This window comes from Brienomyrus brachyistius, unplaced genomic scaffold (genome assembly GCF_023856365.1).
Source record: "Brienomyrus brachyistius isolate T26 unplaced genomic scaffold, BBRACH_0.4 scaffold38, whole genome shotgun sequence".
NCBI lineage: Eukaryota > Metazoa > Chordata > Actinopteri > Osteoglossiformes > Mormyridae > Brienomyrus > Brienomyrus brachyistius.
The window spans coordinates 3,230,787-3,255,486 of NW_026042313.1; the positions used below are offsets into that span (position 1 = coordinate 3,230,787).

Sequence of the window (24,700 nt, forward strand, 5' to 3'; positions counted from 1 at the left end):
CCTCCAGCAGGGACCTGCTTCTGAGCTGCAGTCTCTCATTGGAGCTGATGAAGTAGACTTGGCCAAACGGTGCAGTTCTGTTCTGTGAAAGATTAATTTCTTATATATGGTAGTCAGCTGATCTGCAGGCTTTTCTCTGGGGGGGAGACCACTGTCACTTTGGGAGCGTGATGCAGAGCACAAGGGACAGCTGGTCCTCTTGCTGGCAGCCCTAGGCAGTGTGACGGCTGGCTAGAGCTGATCTCTCTCCCTTCCCGTCCCAGATGTCCACGCTGCGGAGCGGCCGAAAGAAGCAGACAGCCAGTCCTGACGGCCACACCTCCCCCCCAGCCGAGGACCAGCGTTCCAGTGGCCGCAACTCGCCCAGTGCTGGCAGCACGTCCAGCACAGACAGCAAAGCAGACTCTCTGAAGAAGCCTGGCAAGGTGTGGCCACTTCACTCAGTAGCTGCAGCTGGGCCTCGTCATTCCTGCAGTGCTGTCAGTCTAGAAATGTCCCTGAACTTGGACTCATCTGCAAAATTAAAACTAGAACCTTTCATGGCCCCCTTGTAGTGTTGGGCAGTGTTTCCCAACCCGGTCCTCAGGGACCCACACATGGTCTACATTTTTACCAGGAGCTGGGAGGGAACAAAAACGTGGACTGTCTGCGGGTCCCCACGGACCAAACTGAGAAACACTGCTGTAGAGTGTATATTCAGCATCCATTGTGTATTCCATTGAGTGTCTTGTTTTTACTTACATTTTAAATCTCAGGAACACCAGATAATGTGTTCAATGGTTCAAACTCTGTCAGACTTTACATGAGCGATCGCTCCCCTCAGATCAAAGACGAAGTGGCCTCTCCCATGAAGAGGGCCAAGCGGCAGCGGGACAAGGGGGCCTCGGACTCTGAGGAACCAGAGAGAGTTTCTGCCAAGAAGTCCAAGACTCAGGTGAGACGCCCCTGTGGCCTCACATCGCTTTCTGCTCTGTACTGTGTCACCTGCAGGACATTTGCCCAGAATGAGAATTGGGTTCTGGTGCTGCTGAATTGTGCCTTCAGTGTTATATTTTGCGAACATTTGGGGTAAAGTCTTATGCTGTTGTCTGTGCCTTTTAGGAGATGGGTCGTCCTGACTCACCATCGGAGTGCGAGGGGGAAGGCGAGAGTTCGGACGGGCGTAGCGTCAATGACGAGGGCAGCAGTGACCCCAAGGACATCGACCAGGACAACCGCAGCTCATCACCCAGCATCCCCAGCCCACGCGACAACGAGAGTGACTCTGACTCTTCGGCTCAGCAGCAGGCCTTGCAGATGCAGCACCCCCCTGTCATCCAAATGCCCCCGGTTGCTGCTGCTGTCCCCTCTGCCCCAGCCAGCTCTGCAGCGTCTGCCCTGACCCCCCAGGTGGCGCAGTCTGGGGTACCAGCCTGCCTCCCTCCCCAGCAGCCACTGGTCCAGCCCCAGAGACTGGCTTCCCCGCACTCACCCCTGCCGGGGCTACAGCCGGGTCCAGTCTCCTCCCAGACACTCCCCCAGCCTCCTATTCATGCCCAGCTGCCAACCCTGCCCCACTCACTTCAGGGCAGCTCCTCTCACCCTTCCCACCCCCACTCACACCCACCCTACCCTCTCCCCACCCACTCTCAGTTGCCCCCTGCACCCCCTCTGCCAGGACAAGCTCCACAGCGCCCTCACACTCCGCCCTCGCAGGTGCCCACCCCCACACAGGGCCCCCCCCGCGAACAACCCCTGCCTCCGACACCCATATCCATGCCCCACATCAAGCCGCCTCCCACCACGCCCATCTCACACATGTCCAGCTCACAGTCACACAAACACCCCCCTCACCTCTCAGCACCTGCCTTCCCCCAGATGCCCTCCAATCTGCCCCCCCCGCCAGCCCTGAAGCCCTTGAGCTCCCTGTCCATCCACCATCCACCTCCAGCTCACCCTCCACCTCTGCAGCTGATGCCCCAAGGCCAGCCGCTGGTGCCGCCCGTGCTCTCCCAGTCCCAGAGCCATGCTCTGCCACCGACAGCGCCGCCCTCCTCTTCGCAGTCGGCTTTGCCTCTGCACCCATTCCTGCCTACGGGCTCCCCATCACCTCCCCCCTCCATATCTATGCCGCTGCCTCCATCTGTGGGCGTGTCGTGCCCTGGACCCTCGAATGTCCCAGCTGTACAGATTAAGGAGGAGCCCCTGGATGAACAAGAGGAACCTGACAGCCCGCTCCCCCCGCAGAGAAGCCCCTCTCCGGAACCGACGGTGGTCAACACCCCCAGCCATGCCAGCCAGTCGGCACGGTACGGCAGGCGCCCCATGTGTCCGTGTATCTCTGCAGCGTGTGCTTGCAGGCTCACGCACCATGAGCTCTATCCTTAGGTCACTCCAGACCCATGTGCATGCTGATGGCCACCTTGACTGTCGAGTCCTAGATCCACGTTATATGCATTTCAGATGCAAAAAAGAGCTGCAACTTAGCTGAACTGCCTTCATGCCTGCTCTCCTTAACCTCATATCATTATTCCAGGCTTTGTCTCCTGTGGCCCCATAAGTATTTTAATGCACCTGCTGTAGGGCACCGTTCAGTAAGGCCTCTGTACTCATAACATTGTCGGTATGGGTTAAATTCCAGTGATTTGGCTGATCTGAACCGCCTTATTCCTATTGATGAACAATGGCTTGAGATGAGTGTATTGGATTGTCGGTTCAGTCTCTGCTCAGTTTTTTGTTAGTAGCTTAGAGTGTCTTGGTCTCATCAGAGCTGCTGGGATTTTGTAATCAAAGGTTAAGGTTGTGTGAAGCAACTTCGTCAGCTCTGCTCAGTATGCATGATCTGCCTGTCTCCGCTCGTCTCTTATCAGTGTTACGTAAGAATTGGATCCTCTGAAAAACTGACGTTGGTGCACTAGTACTATATATTTGCCCTAGTCATGCATCCAGTGTTATTTCAGCTTAGTTATGTCATTCATGCATTCATGCATTATTTGAAAATTCACTGTAATTAACTTATTTTTACTTTTTTTTTTACATATTCCTACTGTTGCAGGGATTTGTTCTGCATAAACTTAGCACAGTGTCCATGGCTAAATACTATCAGTGAGCAGAAGCACTTAAAGCAGAGTGGCAATGGTGCAGCATGTAACTGAAGCCCCCCCCCCCCCCCCCCCCCACTTGCTAATGTGTTCACAGCTTCTATAAGCACCTGGATCGGGGCTACAACTCATGTGCTCGGACAGATCTGTACTTCACGCCCCTGGCGGCCTCCAAGCTGGCCAAGAAGCGTGAAGAGGCTCTGGAGAAGGCCAAGAGGGAAGCCGAGCAGAAGGCCAGGGAGGAGAAGGAGCGAGAGCGGGAAAAGGAGCGAGAGCGGGAGCGAGAGCGGGATGCCGAGAGGGCTGCTGTAAGTCTTTCTGCATGACTTTACTAATGGTGCCATGTTCCCTGTCTTCACTGTGCATGAGCTTGTGCTTGTTGTTGATGTGGGCAGCCTGGCCTGGTAAGTTTGGTCTGCTGGTGTCTGTGTTGTATTTTTATCCAGATAATTGTATTCCCATCAAAGGGAAGAGCGAATCCAGACGATATTTGACATTGTGAATGTGATAAGTCAAAAACATTTGATTGATCTTATTACTGTTTCACAAATACATCATATGGATGATCTGTGCCTCCCTTTGAGATAAACTGCCCCAAAAATCAAGCGGCAGCAAAGGAAGGAAGCGACAGCTACAGAAGCTGCTTGGTCTTATGTACACAGTAATTCTAAAAGTTTTGTGTGAATGTTTTTTAAACTTGGCGAAACCTGGCAAACTGGAAGTGATCACTTGTTGAGGCAAATCACCCCAAAACTGGAGTGTTGTATAGTGATAACAAAGGAATGGACAGCCTCGGACATTTGATCTTGTTACTGCGATAACTAAGTATTTCACAGATATTTTTCAAATTTTGCAATGTGTGTGTGAAGATTTGAACTTGTTTAGATTTTGGAGTGAATCGAGCCAAAATTGAAGCAGTGCCATTTGGTGACAGCAAAGGGAATGATGAATACAGAAGATACTTAAGTCCTTGTGAACAGGATAACTCTAATATTTACTAACTCTAATATATAACTCTAATATATAACCCTATTCACTCTACTTGATCTTTAATGAATCTTATTACCCCTTAAAAAAATCTATCCCCAAAATTGAAACGGGTGGGAGCAGAGGGCAGAAAGGGAGACATTTTTTTGTTGTAAAAGTGAATTTAGTCGAAATACTGAGATGCCTAATGGCCATGTTAATGTGCACGCTATTATATTATAGGTGTCATACATATTAGCAGGTCACATTCTTTTCATTCTACTCCTATATTCTTTTTCATAATTGTTTATAATGGCCAAACATGTTCACTTGTAAAATATACTCGGAGTTCAGCTGTTTTTGCTGCACCATGTCTCACAGCTAGTTTCAGAATGCTTGAGCTAATTAAGATGCATCAGAGATTCACATGCCACCTGAATAATGCTGTTATGTGGGTCACTCTGGCCCCAAGGTTCAAGCAGGCAGATGTAATTAAGGTGTGTCTTTGCAGAAAGCCTCCAGCTCTTCTCATGAGACCCCGATGGCTGGCCCCGCCCACCTGCGTCCATCCTTCGAGCCGACGCCTACCACCATTGCGGCGGTGCCGCCCTACATTGGGCCAGACACGCCGGCACTGCGCACGCTCAGCGAGTATGCCGCCCGGCCACACGTCATGTCGCCCACCAACCGCAACCACCCATTTTTTGTGTCGCTGAACCCGGCTGACCCGCTGCTGGCCTACCACATGCCGGGCCTGTACGGCACTGACCCAGCTGTGCGGGAGCTGCGGGAGCGTGAGATCCGGGAGCGGGAGATCCGGGAGCGTGAGTTGCGGGAGAGGATGAAGCCTGGCTTCGAGGTGAAGCCTCCCGAGCTGGAGGGCCTGCACCCCGGTGCCAACCCCATGGAGCACTTTGCTCGGCACGGCGCGCTGGCGCTGCCGCACATGGCTGGGCCGCACCCCTTTGGGCCGTTCCACCCGGGCCTCAGTTCCGTGGAACGGGAGCGACTGGTGTTGGCCAGCCCACAGCTGCGGCCCGACATGAGCTACCCGGAGCGGTTGGCAGCCGAGCGGCTGCACGCCGAACGCATGGCCTCCGTGGCCAACGACCCCATCGCCCGGCTGCAGATGTTCAACGTGACTCCGCACCATCACCAGCACTCGCACATCCACTCGCACCTGCACTTGCACCAGCAGGACCCTCTGCACCAAGGTGAGCATGTCAGCCAACCTCCACGCTGTATATGCGCTTATGCTGATGAATCAGTCTGATCTGCTCTGTATGTCTGGCTGTTGTGAGCTGATGTCAGTGAGCGCGATGTCGGCTTTTCTGCACTGGCTTGCATGCATCTGCTTGTGCTGTTTTCTTTGATGATTCCCTGGTATCCCTACAAACAAAGCTGACACGCAGAAGGTGGTGGTGGTGAATGTCTTGTGTGTCCCCCAGGCTCCGGGGCCCACCCACTGGTGGACCCTCTTGCCGGACCCCACCTGGCTCGTTTCCCCTACCCTCCTGGAGCCATTCCGAACCCCTTGCTGGGCCAGCCACCACATGAACATGAGATGTTGCGCCATCCAATGTTTGGTAAGTGAACTGCAGCTATTATTTAATTTGTCTTGCAACCTCTGTCACTTCTCCCTGATGACTGAAATGAATATCATTCTGTGGTTCAAAATAGTGCCACATTCACAGCAGGTTTTAGCATGCTTTATCATCATTTAAGTGCATTTAAATGCACTTATTGTTAAGGTAGCCATTGCTGTGCCCACAGGTGCACCATACGCCCGGGAGCTACAAGGGGCGCTGCCACCGCCAATGTCTGCTGCACACCAGCTGCAGGCCATGCATGCCCAGTCTGCTGAGCTGCAGCGGCTAGCTATGGAGCAGCAGTGGCTGCACGGTCATCATCACATGCATGGAGGGCCATTCCCGGGACAGGAGGACTACTACAGGTCAGGCATGACACAGAATGCTTAGGTTAACTAGCTTAGCTAGAGCTGTGTTTCTCAAACCAGTGCTCTGCGACCTCCAGACTGTCCACATCTATGCTTTTACCCAATTCCCTGGGAGCTGGGAGAGAGAAAAATGTGGACAGTCTCGGAGTCCCCATGTCCTGGCTTGTGAAACACTGAGCTAGAGCTGGCCTATAGTTTATCAGTAGTGCATTCACTGTGAAATGCTGAATTTAACTATGTTCATAAGTTATACACCTACTGTTAATATCTTATTACGCTTATTTTTTTTGCAGCCGTCTGAAGAAAGAGAGTGACAAGCAGCTTTAACCTGTGCAGGGGAAGGTGAATGAGGATACATTGTCACAAGGCCCAGGAAGTAGTTCAAAGATTTTGGGAGGTGCTGTGGGACAGTCACCGTAAAGAACAATTTTTTAGAAAGAGCAAATCTGGCTGAACAGCTGAAGATGCGCATCTGAAGAGTTTTTTTTTATTATTATTAGTTGTTTCCTGTTCTGGACTGTTTTACTTTATTTTTTAAAAGAAACTTTATTTGGTATACTGCATTGAAGTAGCCACGACGTGCTGAAGATTTTGACTTCCCTGCATGAAATACTCTGAGGCTTTCCTGGCGTTTCTGTAGGTGCTAGAATACAAGACACTTTGTCACTGTGCTTAACGAGAAATAGGCAAACCACAGCCAGGCTCTTACGTTGGGTGTGTGAAATGCTGTCTTAAACTCCAGTTATTTTATTACATTGTAGGAAGCTCCTCTAATTTTAAAGAAAGTGCAGCATGTTATTTTGAGTCTGTAAATAATATATAAATATATATAAATATATATTAAAATATATAGTTATTGATTATTATTTTTAGGTGTGGATTCCTAACTGAGGTGTTAAATCGCCTGTATTTCTGTTCTGAAGAAGTATCCCTTCGTTTCAGGGAGAGCACAGTGGCATTCGATGCTCCCTAAATTGGTCTTACTTCCCAAAATGAGGGTAGCTGAGAGACTGCAGTACAGGAGTGTTGTTTTTATTCGTAACCACGCCTGGGTGCAAATGACTCTCTGCCCCCCCTCCCCCATGCTTGCAGTCAACAGTGAACGCAGGCATTTCCTCTGTCTCTCAGTAATCTGTACAGACAAGCAGCCCCCATAAAAGCGGCCCCTAGCAATGAGCTCGGAGAATGAGGGCAGGACTTCACCCCAGCGGGTTTGCATGCTAGTCTGGCAAACAGTTGCACTTTTACAATCAGAACATTTCCCTTGACCAAAGTATGGAGCAGTTTTGGAATAAAGGCCTACGAGACACAGTTGCTGTTATATTGCTGTCATATAGGATAGTAAACAGCAGAATTACTGCTATAAATGTTTTCTCATGTGGAGGGAAAAAGAAAAAGTACTGAACACTTCTCAATGTTTTTCAAAAGGACCTTACCTCAGATATGGATGATTCCATTTTCACTGCTACACTATTTTATTGTGAGTTTACTTGTTTTTAAAACAATCTTGGTAATTGGTGCTAAGCGCTCTTCCTCTGTAGCCGTTTTTTGTGTTGCTTGCTGAGGTTCTTGCCAGGCTCATGAGCTGGATGGCAGGGTTTCTCAACGCAGTCTCCTGGGTCACTGACGATGGTGACTCATCAGTTTGGGGTGGGACCTGAGCAATGGTAGCAGACTTGGGACAGGAGATCAACAAGGTCGCTTAAGGTCCTTTCTGCATTCCATAGTCTCTGCAGGATCTCTTCCTTTGGCATCAGGGGTTTGTGTGTGTCTGTGTGTGCGTGCGTGTCTTCTCGCGAATGTTCATTATATTAAATGGAATGTTCACTTATCAAACCACTTATGATTTTTATATTCTGAACGTATACCCGTTTCATTTGATGTTCTTGCAATATCATAACTTCTTTAAATTCTGTCTCAATATGAATTGCTAACAGTTGTGGGGGGATTATGCAATTGTGTTTTTTTTTTTTTTACGATTAACTGCTCATTTCTAAATAGACACTAGTCTGCCACACTATGCTAAACATTGGTTTCCACCATGTTACAAAAATCAGTTACACAAAGATTTACTTTTTTTTCTTCCCTAAAGTGTGAATTCTGGAAGTTGGCTGCTTCCTGAATCTTGTTGTGTACCTGTCTCAATCTAGTGCCATGAGCCCCCCCCACCCCTCCCCCTCTTTTGTCTCAAACCTTTGATGTTAAGTGTTGTCAATGGTTTAGCTTGTTGTTTCAAAGCAGCAATAGCAGAATGTACTGAATTCTGACTGCTAAAATTGGATTATATATACCGATATCGTAAAACTTATTGTATATATTAGTTTGCCAGGGGATGACACAATATAAACAAGAAGTAGACATAAGAAAAATTGTGAGTCCTGTGTTTTCTCCATATGAGTATTTTGTATTTTTTTTTTTTTTTTTTTGAATATTTTGTGGAATTAAAATTAACTGTTAAACCAAAACAATGTTGAATGGAAGTTATTAAATTTGAATGGGATGAGTGGGTGCTGCTTAGTTTCAGGGTCACTGAGTGACATTTACTTTGTGTATGTAGATTAGACTGTTGTTCCTTAAGTGTTCTGACAGAAGGTGCCAGAATAATGCAGTTGTATGTTCTTGGTATTTCAAAACCAAAATGCATTGGTATTAAAACAAACTGTAACTGTACAAAGGTATTTATGAAATCTTTTAACGCCCAGGTTAAAGTAATAGCAGAAAGCAAACTATTAAGTGTTGTAGAAAGTGTGAGTGCATTTATTATCCTGTAGATGCTTTTATTTCAATTGAGACTTTTCAGTCAGATGCTTTGCAGATGCCAGTCATGTCCATTTTGTAGCAGAGAGGAGACTTTCAAAAGCACTTATTAATGGTGCATTACAGAAGGTAACAGGAATTAGTGAGGACAATTCACATGACATTTTAGCAGTATGAGTCAGTACCTGCCTTCTGCATTAGTCAGTCCTGAAGCTTTCCCACCTGGCTTCTGACCAAGTGCCGGCTCCCTTCAGAAATTTAAGCTTTCTCTCTTTTTGGATTTGGAACTCCAGTCGGCATTTGTTTCTTGTGAATTCTATTAAAACCTAATGGGTAAATAAGCAGTGCCTGTAGACCTAAATTTCTTGTTAAATTTAATTCCTTTAGTCCTGTAAATTTGGGTAATGGTTCTTATGCACAGCCCTGCAAAAAAGACACTTTATGGAAACTGAAGTGTTGGTTTTCTCCATGTAAGATCTGCTATGAAAAAAAATTCTGTAGTAATCACATAAAATCACATAAAATAGTTTTTTTCTATTCCTGTACTGACAAAATATCAACTTGATTAGAAGTTTTTTCTCTGGTTAAGTAGTTACATCTCACATAATATGTTTAGCATTAATATTCATTATTACCTTTTATCATGGTTGAGTACAAGATTCCAAAATTGGCAAAAATCATGCTTTTATTTATTTATTTTGTTTCCCCCAAAAAAATCTACAATCAGAATGATTGTTTTCAGGTCACACCACAATTCACAATTGTATTTTAATCTGAGACTTCACTACACCACCTTAGGAGAGTATTTGTACTATTTAAGCAGAGTTCAAGAGGTTTTTTAGTTTCTAGTTTTGATCGTCTCTGCTGTTTTAACTGTTGTGCTGACTACTAACTGTTTTATTACTTCATTAGGGTGGTGAAAAGGTACTTCTTTCAGTGACCCTTGGGAATCCTCGAATCATGACTCATTACCACTTTTTTTTTTTTTTTTTACCACTAATGTTTTATACTCACTAAATCATGTTTATAATCACCATATACACAGCACTGGCATTTCATACAGCCTCATTTCTTAGATGTACACTGAACCAGAATATTTTGGCAAATGTGTGCCTTGGAAATATTTTGTGTTCCTTGACACTCTGAAAACTGCAGATGTCCTGTTGATATATGGCCTCCTTGGTATATGGCTGCATGAGCTGGGATGGCTAATGAATCACGTGGCTTGTTGCTCCAGATTGAAAATTAACCTGTAGGAAAGGGGGTTAAGGTGTTAATGGGCTGAGCTTTTTATATGACAGCAGCTTTTTGGTTGTAGAAACTGATGTTATGACATGAGCTGTAAGTTAATTTCCTGTAAGAGCTTTGTTATACTGGAGCTGCACATAATTACCTGCAATGAATGAAGATCACTGGTCCTCCATGACACTGGAAGGGATAAAAGATGCCAGAACCACTAGAGCTGCAAAGAGATTAGATGTTGGTCTTACTAACCTCACGACGGCGCACCCAAATCATTCTGATAATAGAGAAATATATTGTAATAAACATCAAAGCAAATATGGAACATTTGTTTTTGGGCTTAGGGTTCTATTGTCTGCAGAAAATTTTGCGATAAATACAAAAAAAAAAAACAAAAAAGGGGAAGATGTATGACTGGCACCTTGTGTCGGTACATCAACTGAAAGAGAGTTGGGGGAACTTTTTATCCTGGAGGTTCCGAATTTGGCTCCCAAAAAGAGATGGTTTCAGTTTGTCACCTAAATAATGGTAGATACAAAAATGTAGTGTGTTGTGATGCTGCCCCCCAATAGAGAAACTACCCCTGGAAAAACTCAGGATAAACTTGAGTGCTGTTGAAACCTCACCCAGCAGAGGCAATTAAACTCGCTATGATTAATTAGTATATTGCAGTAGCAGAGAAAGTGATTCTGTGCAGGGGTAATGAGCATGGGCAGATGAAATGAGCCAGTCAGCTGCTCTAGACCACGTTTTAGAGTAGAATGCCTTTATTGTCATTGTATAGACAGGTAACAGAACAATATTTAGTCTTCATATATCCAATCTTGCTGATGAGGTGGAAGCAATGCTTTGGGTTAGAGGTTTTTTCCAGCTGTTTTTGGGGTGTAAGGACCTTGCTCAAGCAATGTTATTAAAACCCTTTGGGCACAGATGCCTCACCTGAAGAGCTACACACAGCTGTGTCAATCTGATTAAAGTTCATTGGGCAAATAATTGCATTTATTATCTTAAGCACACAATTCTTTGAATTATTTCACATTACAAACTCTCATGGCAGCATACAGACATATTAATCACCTGAATGATGTTCTCACTGTAAACCAGGGTATATATTATCAGAGCCTTTAGTCTCAGGGCAAATAATTGATGTAGCCTAACACAGCTGGAAAAAGCCCTTCGGCACTGCATGAGGCAATCAAAGGTGCATTCCCGGAGTGCCCTCCTTTTAAAGCAGCAGCAAAATGCAACGCACATTTTTGTAGCCAAGGCATAATTGACACCTGACCTTCCAGATGTGGTGCCCGTGACCACCGTTGTATAAGAACATAAGGAAATCGTTTCATTTCAGTGCTTATGTCAGACGTCAGATGTTGGCATGAGTCCCAAACTCTAATGTTCCTTCTAGTTTTCCTTCAGCAGTTTCACCTGAATAGTAATGTATCAAATAGCTTTATTTTAGGTGCACCCCTAAGAACCTCAGGACATTCAGGGATGCTTGTTTTGAAGAAATGGTACTCTTGTGAAACACTCCACTGCTGCAGTGATATATATCCTCAGTTGAGTCCCTATGATATAATGCTGAGCTGTTTCATTTGCTGGAGTCAGCTTTGCTATTACCTGCATTGTAGACTTAAATCGGTTGAACTCTAACCCATGAGAAAGGAGCAAGAGAAATCCAATGAAAAGTGTCCCTATCCCACTGACAAGTTCATCTCAAAGCTCAAACAGACCGTCGACCTCCACAGTCCCCACAGTGTGCTGGCCAGCTGGGTCGCAGCAGGGAGAACAGTCTAACCTTGTTCATAATGAATGCGCCAAGATGGATGACCCTGCCACTGCACACATACGCACTGCCCCCTGATGGGGCGGATTCGGCCACAGCATGTATAGATCGGCTTTTGTTTTCCTCACCCCTGCAACACAATTAATCTTCTGTTGTTGCTTGCGGTCACTGCATTGGGAGCAGCCGGAGCCATTGTCAGATAAACATGCTGGACTGTGTGTAAACGGGCCTCTCAAGTCTCTAGCCCACCTCTGCATGATAAATATATGATGTGGTGAGCACATTGAGGAGTAATTTATCATCAAAGAAAAACACCATCTCTGTGACAGTCAAATATTATGCTATCTCACACAAACCATGCTGTAGAAATACCTTGACATCTCTCTGTTTCTGCCATGAGCACAGAATCACACAAGTGCAGTTTCGCAATAGTTCAAATAAAACACTACATTTACCTGAAGACTTTTATTTATAGTAATGCATCATTTTGATTTCTTACATTTGCTAAAAAAAAATATTCTATATTTTATCTACACTTATACTCTAGAATTCATGCTTGAATTTCAAACAGTGAACATCTCACACTAAAACAAAATTTCACACAGCTACATCGTTATCATACATCTTAAAAACCAAGAAGCCTAAGCGCGGAGTAGTGGCTCTGAGGAGAAGGATCTCTCATTGCGAGTGGAAGGTTGATGCCGGGATTGTGTCTCCTTGGTTGGGCCCTTGAGCAAGGCGCTTAACCTGTAACTGCTTTGTTGTGGGTATGATGTGTGGATGCTACATCCAGCCATATAAGGAGGTCCTCCAACTTTTGGAGGTTGATGGCAGGATTGGCACTACAGCCACTGGAAAAAACTTCATTGTTCCACTCCAATCAAACTAGTGTGGCACTGAGGCTGCACAGCTGTGTTTAGGTTCTCATCCCTGAGGTGGGTTTCATGTGGTAGGTGTGGCTATGTATCAGCATGTGCTCCTTACCTCTCTTATTTACTGTTACATATTTTTTTTTAATGGTTTTTATATTTTTTACGTTTGTTTATCAGAGATGCTATCTAGATAACATCAGGCAGACTTGGTGGAAAATGCATAACATAAAAACTGCTTCCTTATTAACATAAATTCTTTGCTTAGGACTACTAACCTTTCTATCCTAACGACGTAATTAACTTACATCGAGCTTTTGCACATTTTGACAAAGTGTATACACTGCCCCCTAGTGTCCGAAGTGTAATTATGGCAGGTTTGACTCTCGTTACTAGCAGTGGTAGGGATGATCCGTCCGAAACACTTGTTCATTTTATTCTCATCTACATGGTACCTAAGACTATACCTTTTTAAGAAAAGATGACGTGCAAATATAAACAGCTAATATAAACAGCTAACTGCTTTACTGGTATTAGAAAGAGGATACAAACCCGTATGAAGCAGCCCTACATTTGGGAAGTTAAACCAGAATGGTTTCCTTGTATGCACCGTTTACCGTTGTAAATGGCAAAGGTGTGATTGGCCAGCATTAGGGTGCGTGGTGGCGCTGTACAGGAGGTCGTTGGGGTTGTTAGTTTTACTGACTTTGTCATGAGAGGTTGGGCCCCATGTGTCCCCACGGGCTCCCTCTAGTGGAGATATTGTGTCATCCCAATGCTAAACTGTAGATAAAATGTTTCTATTTGTGCCTGTTCTTTTTTTGCACGCTTTTAGCACTTTTTTTCCCAATATCATTTCTGAAATATAATGAAACCCTATTAAAGTAACCTTTTGTGAAGAACTAAAAATTGATATTAAGTTTATCAGTTAGGCACACTAATTTCTGCATTACAATATGGACATATCAGTTGTGACATTAGTTCATTTAAATTAGTATAATTAGTAGAGCACAAGATTCTTGCAGCAGCAAGGACTAGTGGCACATCGAAACACACACGGGCTGTGCATGCAGGTGCCAACAGTTCAGAACTGGAATATAACACCTGTTGATAACACTTGCTGTTTTCTATTTTTGATCTCTGGACTAAATATATATTTTAAGCAATGCAGACCAAGTAAACTTCATGTCTTGTTAGCAAACAAAGTCCCTGTTTTATTTCTCTATCAGTTAAATATAGCAAACACTAACTATGCTTTAAAATATGCAACATATTTCATGTCTAGGTTTGTACCATACTCAGTTTGTGTCACTGTTCACACGCAGTACAGAATTCTTCCCCTTTGGTTTCACCAGAAGGCTATGAAATGTTTAACATTAGATGGATGTTATACTAGAATAACAATCTGAATGGATAGACAGCTTAAGAGGTAATAGAGGATTGGAAATAAAACCATATACCCAGGCTTCTGAGCCCTTTAAAGCCGATCAGTGGCTGAAATTCTGCTGTAGCGATTGAAGAACTTTTGTCGGAAGTTGGATTCGAACCCACGCCTTACTTCGGAGAACGGAATACCCCTTACTTTGAAAGGTCATTTTCGCTGCGCAGGAGGCTTAAGACCGCTTTTCTTTTTCTAAGACATTTTTCTACATATGTGCTTGTGTATCATGGACAGTAAGAGGGGGCAGGCAAGGAGAGAATTTCTCTCTTTGGGGATCAATAGAGTGTTGTTATTATAACGTCTAAAACGTATGATGGTCTGTCGATAAATCAATAACAATATCAATGAAGTCAATGTTTATCTAAAGAAATCAGAATTCAGGAAAAGCCAGGGGCCGGACCGAGTGTAGGGGGCGTGGCCAGAGACAGCCTGCCGACTGTTCCAAATCATGGGTGCATGTTACAAGTCCGGAACATATTTTAACTTAGTACTAACTTAGCATCATATTTGATCTGATTCGACTGAATATCCCAGGTTTCCATCTCTCATGCATCTGGTGTGACGTGTTTTCAGACTCTCAGGCTGGCGCAAAGAAATCTTACGGGAATTGAACGTCTCACTCCGGTCAGCTGAGCAAAGTTGGTAACCTTGGTATTGTGTGTAGGAGATTCGGTATAACTATAATTTCGTTCTCCATTTACATGCCCGTAGTGTCTTTAAGTGTTATGTAGTTTTGCCTGAAACGCAAAAATAAAACAAAGCAATTAAAGCCGATCACTGGCTGAAATTCTGCTGTAGCGATTGAAGAACTTTTGTCGGAAGTTGGATTCGAACCCACGCCTTACTTCGGAGAACGGAATACCCCTTACTTTGAAAGGCCATTTTCGCTGCGCAGGAGGCTTAAGACCGCTCGGCCATGGGGCAGTTTCCAGTTGAACCCTAAGGAGTAGGTTAAGTCCAGCCTTGGCTTCCAAGCTGACGTTTTTCTACATATGTGCTTGTGTATCATGGACAGTAAGAGGGGGCAGGCAAGGAGAGAATTTCTCTCTTTGGGGATCAATAGAGTGTTGTTATTATAACGTCTAAAACGTATGATGGTCTGTCGATAAATCAATAACAATATCAATGAAGTCAATGTTTATCTAAAGAAATCAGAATTCAGGAAAAGCCAGGGGCCGGACCGAGTGTAGGGGGCGTGGCCAGAGACAGCCTGCCGACTGTTCCAAATCATGGGTGCATGTTACAAGTCCGGAACATATTTTAACTTAGTACTAACTTAGCATCATATTTGATCTGATTCGACTGAATATCCCAGGTTTCCATCTCTCATGCATCTGGTGTGACGTGTTTTCAGACTCTCAGGCTGGCGCAAAGAAATCTTACGGGAATTGAACGTCTCACTCCGGTCAGCTGAGCAAAGTTGGTAACCTTGGTATTGTGTGTAGGAGATTCGGTATAACTATAATTTCGTTCTCCATTTACATGCCCGTAGTGTCTTTAAGTGTTATGTAGTTTTGCCTGAAACGCAAAAATAAAACAAAGCAATTAAAGCCGATCACTGGCTGAAATTCTGCTGTAGCGATTGAAGAACTTTTGTCGGAAGTTGGATTCGAACCCACGCCTTACTTCGGAGAACGGAATACCCCTTACTTTGAAAGGCCATTTTCGCTGCGCAGGAGGCTTAAGACCGCTCGGCCATGGGGCAGTTTCCAGTTGAACCCTAAGGAGTAGGTTAAGTCCAGCCTTGGCTTCCAAGCTGACGTTTTTCTACATATGTGCTTGTGTATCATGGACAGTAAGAGGGGGCAGGCAAGGAGAGAATTTCTCTCTTTGGGGATCAATAGAGTGTTGTTATTATAACGTCTAAAACGTATGATGGTCTGTCGATAAATCAATAACAATATCAATGAAGTCAATGTTTATCTAAAGAAATCAGAATTCAGGAAAAGCCAGGGGCCGGACCGAGTGTAGGGGGCGTGGCCAGAGACAGCCTGCCGTCTGTTCCAAATCATGGGTGCATGTTACAAGTCCGGAACATATTTTAACTTAGTACTAACTTAGCATCATATTTGATCTGATTCGACTGAATATCCCAGGTTTCCATCTCTCATGCATCTGGTGTGACGTGTTTTCAGACTCTCAGGCTGGCGCAAAGAAATCTTACGGGAATTGAACGTCTCACTCCGGTCAGCTGAGCAAAGTTGGTAACCTTGGTATTGTGTGTAGGAGATTCGGTATAACTATAATTTCGTTCTCCATTTACATGCCCGTAGTGTCTTTAAGTGTTATGTAGTTTTGCCTGAAACGCAAAAATAAAACAAAGCAATTAAATTTGTGAAAGTCATACATGTATCAGTTGGTCACAGTGACTGTTATTTGTTCAAACCTGTATTAGGGCAAAAACGAAGAAGAAAATTCACAGGTTAGACTTCAGTGTTCATGAATTTGCTCAGACCTTGTAACTTTAATTTTTTTACTGACAAGAGGTACAAACAACACCTATGACTGGAGGAGAGAAAAGAAATAATAAATCAGTATGATAACAGGGACTAAGAAAAATATATTTGTTGGCTTTCACAACCAGAGTGCAAAACTGGGATGTCCATCTACCATGCCTGGGATTTTACCTGCTCGGCACCCTCAGATAGCAGAGCACAAGAAGCAGGTAACCAACAGGTGCTGGGACTGCTTACTGGATGGTGTACAGAAAAGGCAGACTCAGGTGCAGGGGCCTGGAAAACCTGAAACAGGAAGTAGGACCAAGGAAACGGGAAGTCGGGCTGAAACACAAAAACAGGATAACCACAACAATTCTAATAAGGTACCAGTTGTATTTTAACTTGTGATAGTATATGAGTTGTACTACCTGGAAGATAAACATTTGAAATGGGCAGTGGTGGCTTAATGGTTAGGGAGGGTTAGGGTTAGTGATTAATTAAGGTAATTACAATTACTCTTGTAATTGAAAGATTGCAGGTTCGAATCCCCAACCAGCAAGGCACCACTGACGTACCCTAAGCAAGGTACTGCCCCCAAGCACCGGGCACTGAATTAGCTGCCCCCTACTATATCACATTGTCACATATGGGTTAAATGCAGAGAACACATTTCGTTGGGGTGTGTCAACTATGACAATTAATCACTAAAAATGTTCCTAAGGAATTTAAGGGCAGAGTGTCATGACTGATTGAAATTTTGATTTGTATAATGTCTGCATATGCATGCAAATCAGTTTGTTTATGTATGATTTTCCTGAGGGTCAGCATATTAAGAACAACAGTTGACCAAACACTGGAGTAATGTTGATGATGCTGGGCTGTCGTTAAATTTCTGAGCCTCTTTAGAACATTCATCCAAGTTAAAAGGAAACCACTAGAGCACAAGCCCTGTCGACCAACACACAGTACCAGGAAAGGTTACAGGAAAAGGGGTTTTTCCAAAAAGTTTAAATCACATATTTCTCTGTAAATACAAAATATGTAAATGTAAATATTACGACATACAAAACAAAATACGACAAATAGCAAACCAGCAGTGTGCTTTGTGGAGTAGGTGTGGGACACCATCCTCCATGTCAATGTGGGCAAGGAAAGCCTTCTGAAGGGGGTCAGGGGGTCGATGTAATCCTTCACATAGGTGCTGAGGACTTTTAGAAGCAGCCTTTCGAAGGCCTTGTTGATATGTTAAGAGCCACTGGGAAAGTTGCTTCTTCCATTCTTGGGCAATGGACTGTGCTTGTGTTTTCCTGTAGTTGTTGGGACAGATTGAACTGAAAAAGCTCCTGCTGGCCTGTAGAGGTTCTCATTTCAGCAAACACTAAGTAATGTTCAATTTTCATTCAGTTGTTTCAGTGTGGCCAAAAGTTATGGCAAGTTCCTGATTTTAAAGAAAAATCTGCAGCTAATCTTGTTGTCTATTGTAACTCCTCCATCATAAAGGACAGTTCTACAGGATAATATGACAAAAATAAGATTAGATTTATCACACAAATGTTGCTTCTGCCCTTTATCTGACTGTTTTTGGCCATTCCCAGTGTCTCCTGCTTCACTTTATTCTTGTGTACTGCTGTCTTAGAAATTTTGAACCTGGAAGCAGCCAGCTGCTCAGCATAGCCTTCTGCCATCAGAACAATGATTAAACCAGGATTTAAAATGCAGGTTTGTTTAAAAATATAGATTGGTCTCAATTTTTTCCACGGTTGTGTATGGATAAATCGTGTACATTTTTGCTTCCTCACGAATATATTTATCCGTAGTTGAATGATCTGAAGTACTCAGCTAAGAATTAAAAGCACTAACATGAAACTTATAGCAGCTGTCTTGATTATTGAGAATAAATATCCACCGGGAAAATGGAGATCAGCAATTGGCTGTCATTCTGTCCTTTCCACAAGACACTGACAAGGTTTCTGTGGAAACCAGACTGGAGTCTGTTGTCATCCACATCTAGCCAATCAGTGGTAGTTGGGTTATCCACAGGAAATGGTTCTAGTTTGCCCTAAAAGTATGCTTTTTTTCATTAGCATGGTAGAATGTGTGGGCAATGCTTTTATAAACCCAGATAAACTTAATCTTAAATGAAATGTTCCATCTGTTAGTGTAGGTCTCTCAGAGTCTGACCACAAAATGCTATTGTGTTCTGGAGACTGTTCTTCTGCTTCGGGTCTAGTGCTTCACCAATAGATGGCAGTAGAATGTTTTCAAAAAAGTTAACCTGAAGTGTACACTATCCTGTGTATATTAAATTACATGTCACTTCTTGGTACATGTTTCTCTTAATAACTTTTACAATGTTGCGGTAGTTATGAAGGATATTTAATAATATATATAATTGTGTGTTATGCACTTTTCATTGCCCCACGATGGAATGCCAACCTGTCTAGGCTGTTCCTCTGACTTGTTCTCAGAGCTTCCATTGATTGGCTCCTAATTTACCTTGACATTAATAGATCAGTGGTTGGATGTACTTTTTCTTTGTAATTTGAATGGTTAAATAACGATTCATAGTTAAATGGATATTGCATGGCTGGTATTTTAGTTCAGTGGTTACCACTCCCCTACCTCTGTTGGCATGGTCTCCCTGTGATTCCACCTGCAGTCCAAAAAACATGCAATTAAGTGAGCTGGTGAACTGTCTCTAAAGTGCCCATAGTGTACAATTAAATGATGCTTTATTTGCCATTTGCACGAGTACATAGGATATGCAAAAAAAGCATTCCAATTTTCTTTCCTTTGAGACATACACACATTTCCATTACCAAAAGGGTCCCCCAGGCAGTGCTAGTGAGACATTGCATGAGATAAGCGGGAGGCTATTATTTTGGCAGGGCACTAATGTGTGTTTTTGAGGATGAGTGCTCAGCCCAGCTGCATGACTGTGGCTCTCTCTATCACAGCACAGTACTGTGTTGTCCCTAGGCCTTTATCACCTGTTTGTTAGCTCATTGCTGCTGGCACATTGCAGGTCCTCCACTGCAGATATCCATCACTGAGTGATGTGGAAATTTCCAATGTGTGTGCATATACTGCAAGAGGATGAAGGTCTTTAGAGTCCTGGTGCTCCCTGTCTTGCTGTATGGCTGTGAGACATGGACACTATCAACTGAGTTGAGACAAAGACTGGACTCCTTTGGTACTGTGTCCCTTCGGAGAATCCTTGGGTACCGCTGGTTTGACTTTGTGTGGAATGAGCAGTTATTCAAGGATTCATGAATAAGGCACATTACCTGCATTGTGAAAGAGCATCACTTATAGCACTATGGCCATGTGGTGCGTTTCCCTGAAGGTGATCCAGCTCACAGGATCCTCATTGGCCAAGAGGATGCTCCTCGTGACACATGGCTGCAGCAGATAGACGACCATTTCCGGAGGGTGGGACTGGATCTCGAGACATCAGGTGCACCAGTGCATGCTCCCCAACCTGACCTGACCTGTGCATATATGTAACAGACAGTATCAACACACACCAGGCACTAAAAATAATAAAGCACATATAAGCGTTTTTGAAACCACAAACAGATACATACTAAATCCACAATAATGTACAAAATTGAACTTACTCACATAAACCCATCCATAGTACACATGCATAGACAAATATATTGTTAACATAATTATACCCATCATGCACAATTCCGTAACAGTGGTCTTGTTAATGGAGTGGTTTCAGGCTGGTGCCCGGTTAGCCACCAATACCCTCTTTGGTTCTGTACCCTCAGTCCTGTAGTATATGGAAGGGGCATATTACCCTAGACCCAGGGAACTTTACAAAACTTATTTTCTTTACTGAAATATATAACATACAGTATGGACAAAGCAAGTATCACCCCCAGCTGGGCCATCCCACCCAACTGCCAGGACCTTCGTCCAAGGGTCTCTGAGCCTGCTGGAAACAGAAACAGTGGGAAGCAGGCCATTGATGGGACAGAAGGCAGATGACAGGTCCAACGCCTCCAAAATGAGACGTGCAGTGGAAGAATGGTGAACAAATGAGATGGGACCCAGCCAGCAGAAGGGACCCCAGAAAACTGGATCTCTAAATCTGAATGACAGACTAAAGACAGGGAACATAGAAGAGGGGCATAGCGTGGTCATATCTTAAGCAGGGCTTGCTGTTCCTATTATACAGTTCCAGCTGGGGGCGTGATCACATGTCATTAAGATTCCTCCTGTTCTCTCTGCTTTTCATTTTCTCCCAAATAAAATTTTTCTCCTAAAATTCCAGTCAGGAATTCCAAACCTCTGTCCCATCTTTCCATTCCCATGTCATCCACCCTATATCCATGTGCAGTGCAGGGTGACGGTAAGCATAGGGTGGGGCAACTAGATGCATGTTTTTGGACTTCAGGAAGAAACCAGAGTACCTGGAACGAACCTGCAGAAATGTGAAGAGAACATGGAACCCGCACACAGAACCAGGGACACAAATCAGACTTGACCACGGCTTGATTTCTAACCCTACACCGTCACTCCACCTGGGCGGATACTCTGACCTCCCAAGCCCTCTCCCTCCATCAGACACTAGAGAACTCTAGCATTTATGACGACATAATGAACTACTGCATCACAAGTTTCACTGGATGTCCTAATTGAATTAACAGAAAAGCATCAAGAATTAGCATTAATTGTTTTCAGCAGTGCAACTGACAATAAGCACCTTCAGCACCACAAAAAATATTTTATAAAGTTTACCTGCTGTACTTCTGCAACATAACGTATTGATGAACAGTAGTGCCACCTAATAGTGAGGCTGAAGTGGGGTGGCACCTCAGCTGTGCAGCATTAGAGCTTCTGGTGTCAGTCAGAGAGGGGCTAATTCTGCTAGAGGAGCAACATAGCAGTATACTGACAGGTTGAAACCGGGGGGGCCCTGCAGGATATGAACACTGCTGCAGGGGGGTTACTGTGCCTCTTACTTTATTGGCTGAGGGCAGCACAATGAGTTTCCATTGTAAGGAGGCCAGTGACTTGTAGCTGAGGGACACATACTTAAAAAACATGCTGTTTTTTAAATGCAAAAGCACTTGGAAAGTACAGGGGGGCAGGAAAGAGATTGGTTGCCTGACCTTCCCCTGACATTCTCTGCTTGATAAACCCTTATCACATGAGTGTAAAGTGATCCTTCTCATCTTACAGGGCACAAAAATTCTTTATATATATATATATATATATATATATATATATATATATATATATATATATATATATATATATATATATATATATATATATATAATAGTCGAATAGCATCCCATTTAACCCTGAACCAGTCGAATATCTAATGCTTAAATTATGTTAGAAATGCTAGTAGTGCTAAACTGGTAGTAAAAAACAGTATTTAGGAGCCTTTAGCAGTAGTAAAATCTGGAGCCTTAAAATGTAATTATTCAATTTGCTGGATAAAGCAAGTTTTAAATTAATCCAAAAATTCTTAAAAAAAGATTACATTTATTAGGTAAAACCTATATTTTATGATGCTTTTATAAAATGTGTTCCACAAACACAAACACACCTGCAGATTTTTTTAGAAAGCGAATATGTCAAAATATATATCATCCACTGAATATTCAACATATATCATTGAGATAAAAAATGTCTTAAAGATTGTGAATATTTGCATGACAGATTTCCTTAGCTTTGATGGCCCATGTACCTGCATTGCCATGGGATGCAGGCAAGGTACATGGTGTCCATTGGGGTTACATGTGTAGGATTTTTGTGGGTCCTGTACTGATTTAATTTTAGGTCCTTATGTTGACGTCATCTGGGTTCCCTGGATATGATGCAGGAGTGAGGACATTTACTGCATGGGCTGCCTTTCTAGATCTAGTATGTTTGGTTTCATTGCTCTCACTCATTTCTTCAGCACATCTTCACTGTTTTTTTCTAACACCATAGGTCTCCCCTCACGCCATTGTTTCAGTATTTATTGTCATAACGTAAAACGGGGAAGCAGGAGCGGGGAGATGGAGAATCGGGAATGGAAAGATATATTATGAATCACAGGAATAGGGAAACATACTCGAACGCGGACTGAAATACACAGGACTAATTAACAGCAACAGAAAACAGCTGGCAAACGCGGGGATTCCACACAGCGTAGATGAGAGGGCGTGGCACACAGGAGGATCGGACGAGGCATGACATTTATATCATTCACTATTGGGGACTTTTGGTGGTTATCCGATTCGCATGCATTGATGTTGGCATATGTCATCTTGATTGAGACCTTTAGCTCCATATAGATTTACATGATTTCCCATGTTACATTTGGCTTCCAGGAATCTACTTGAATCCTAATGAACTGGGACTGACACTAGCTCACCAGTGCTGTGAGGCTACTTCACAATCAGTGGATCTTCCTTCAGTTTTCTGCAGCCTTTTGTACAGTACCATCAGGTGTCCTTACAGATCGGTGTTAAGTGTATGAGGCTTCTTATGTTATAGTTTGTCTTCCATTTTCCATTGCACTTTAACTTAGTGTTGAGCACAAAAACCACAGTGCAGTCAGCAGGAAGCACGTCATAGGACTAACTGCAACCAGATGTCTGGGACTGCTGGGTGATTCTCGCTGTGGAAAATGAGTGTCAGAGGGAAATTCCTCTTCTATGAAAAGAATTATCAAAAAGATTTCTACTTCAGCTGCTAAAAGTCAGGCTGCTGTAGTTGAAAAGAGCAAGAAAAATAGTGAGAGTTTGGGGAAATGGTACGAGTTTGTTGCCTTGGAAACTGTGAGGCTGTAAAATTAATCATGCTCACGGATAGCTGGACCCACCGTGGATGGCTGCCGGGTGAGCCACACCTGATATACTACTTTAATTATTGATGGTTTTAATTTGCAAGGCCCTGCAGGTGGGTGTGTGTGTGTGTGTATGTGTGTGTGCGCGTGTGTGTGTGCACGTACCCTGCCCACAGCCAAGCGAGGGGTAGGGGGGTCATTGGTGGATATGAGTGTTTTTGCTTTTGTTACTATCGCTCTTCTTGTTCTGCTATACTGGAGAAAATGAGAGCAGAGGTGGAGGAAGTAGATATTTCGACACGGCACATGAAGTCAACGATGCATTATGATCCACATGATTACCATCCTGCATTTTATGCAGGTATTTCCTGAGGACCTTCCCATTCCTCTATGCCCCTACACAAACAGGTGGTATGGTTGCCTGGTGTTCCTCTGCAGCGTCCCTCTTCCTCCCACCAGGCCCATGGGCACTTTGGCACTCATGGCAGCTTCATTTAACCTGAGAGTGAATTATGCTCCTCTCCAGCCTGAGGCCGTTTCCTCAGTGGAAGGTGTTGAGCTCGGCTAAGATGGACACTGTGCCTGATGGCTCGGTACCTAAGTCCTGCTCTGTGCACCTTTCTCTATGCACATGTATGAAAAGCGTGAGGCATTACCATCACTGGCAACACAATTAAAATAATCTACTCAAGCAGTATTTTCAGGAAAAAGTATGCGATTTAAGCATTTCATTGTGTAAAGTCACTCTTTATTCTGTGACATATCATCTATTTTCCTTACAGTAACATTTCATTTATAATGTTTTTTCATAAACATATTCTTGTTGAGGTAAAACAAAATAGTTGCCACGTATTATTTCTCAATGAAAATTAAGGTAGTGGGCAACTGATAGACACAGTAAAGAGTATTTGAAACTTTCCTACAAAGACTTAAAAAACCCACCTCACTGAATAAACTATTATGTCACATATACATGGTGTAATCAAATTCACTTTAACAGCTTTTCAACCCATGTGGTATGTACTGTATAACAGTTATTGCCCATCTGGCAGTTATCCTTTAGAGCGCTTCCTGCTCACACAAGTTCCATCCTCATTTACCCTCTAATCAGATTCTCAGAATCACATCACCTTCCAATAACATCCCCCAATCACATCCCGTCTGAATCACATCCCCTCTAAATCACATCCCAATCAGATTTCCACAATCACATCCCCTCTCAATCAAATCACCTGCAAATCACATCCCCAATCACATCCCCTCCCAATCAGATTCCCCCAATCACATCCCTCCAAACACATTGCCTCCCAATCACATCTCCTTCCAATCAGGTTCCCCCAATCACATCCCTTCCCGATCACATCCCCC

General features: G+C 43.8%; 1 protein-coding gene and 1 long non-coding RNA gene across 9 annotated transcripts in view; both read left to right on the plus strand.

Annotated features, from left to right (window-relative positions):
- Positions 1-8,677, plus strand: part of LOC125722367 (arginine-glutamic acid dipeptide repeats protein-like) — a 150,029-nt gene extending 141,352 nt beyond the window's left edge. For 4 of the 6 annotated variants that reach the window (XM_048998514.1, XM_048998513.1, XM_048998515.1 and 1 more), the window contains 8 exons: positions 264-425; positions 824-934; positions 1,102-2,288; positions 3,178-3,388; positions 4,558-5,260; positions 5,462-5,632; positions 5,820-6,000; positions 6,297-8,677. In XM_048998514.1, the coding sequence (XP_048854471.1) occupies positions 264-425; positions 824-934; positions 1,102-2,288; positions 3,178-3,388; positions 4,558-5,260; positions 5,462-5,632; positions 5,820-6,000; positions 6,297-6,330 (2,760 nt within the window). In that variant the 3' untranslated portion in view covers positions 6,331-8,677. The remainder of the gene's footprint in view (positions 1-263; positions 426-823; positions 935-1,101; positions 2,289-3,177; positions 3,389-4,557; positions 5,261-5,461; positions 5,633-5,819; positions 6,001-6,296) is intronic. The other 2 variants (XM_048998516.1, XM_048998517.1) reach the window with 1 other exon arrangement.
- Positions 8,678-14,542: 5,865 nt separating this feature from the next.
- LOC125722390 (uncharacterized) lies at positions 14,543-21,451 on the plus strand. 3 transcript variants are annotated; one of them, XR_007386349.1, is made up of 3 exons: positions 14,543-15,822; positions 16,680-16,916; positions 19,880-21,451. It is a non-coding gene; the product is annotated as an uncharacterized LOC125722390 (long non-coding RNA). The 3 variants fall into 3 exon arrangements; XR_007386351.1 differs by having other exon boundaries at positions 14,543-15,500; XR_007386350.1 differs by having other exon boundaries at positions 14,543-15,041.
- The last annotated feature ends 3,249 nt before the right edge of the window (positions 21,452-24,700 follow it).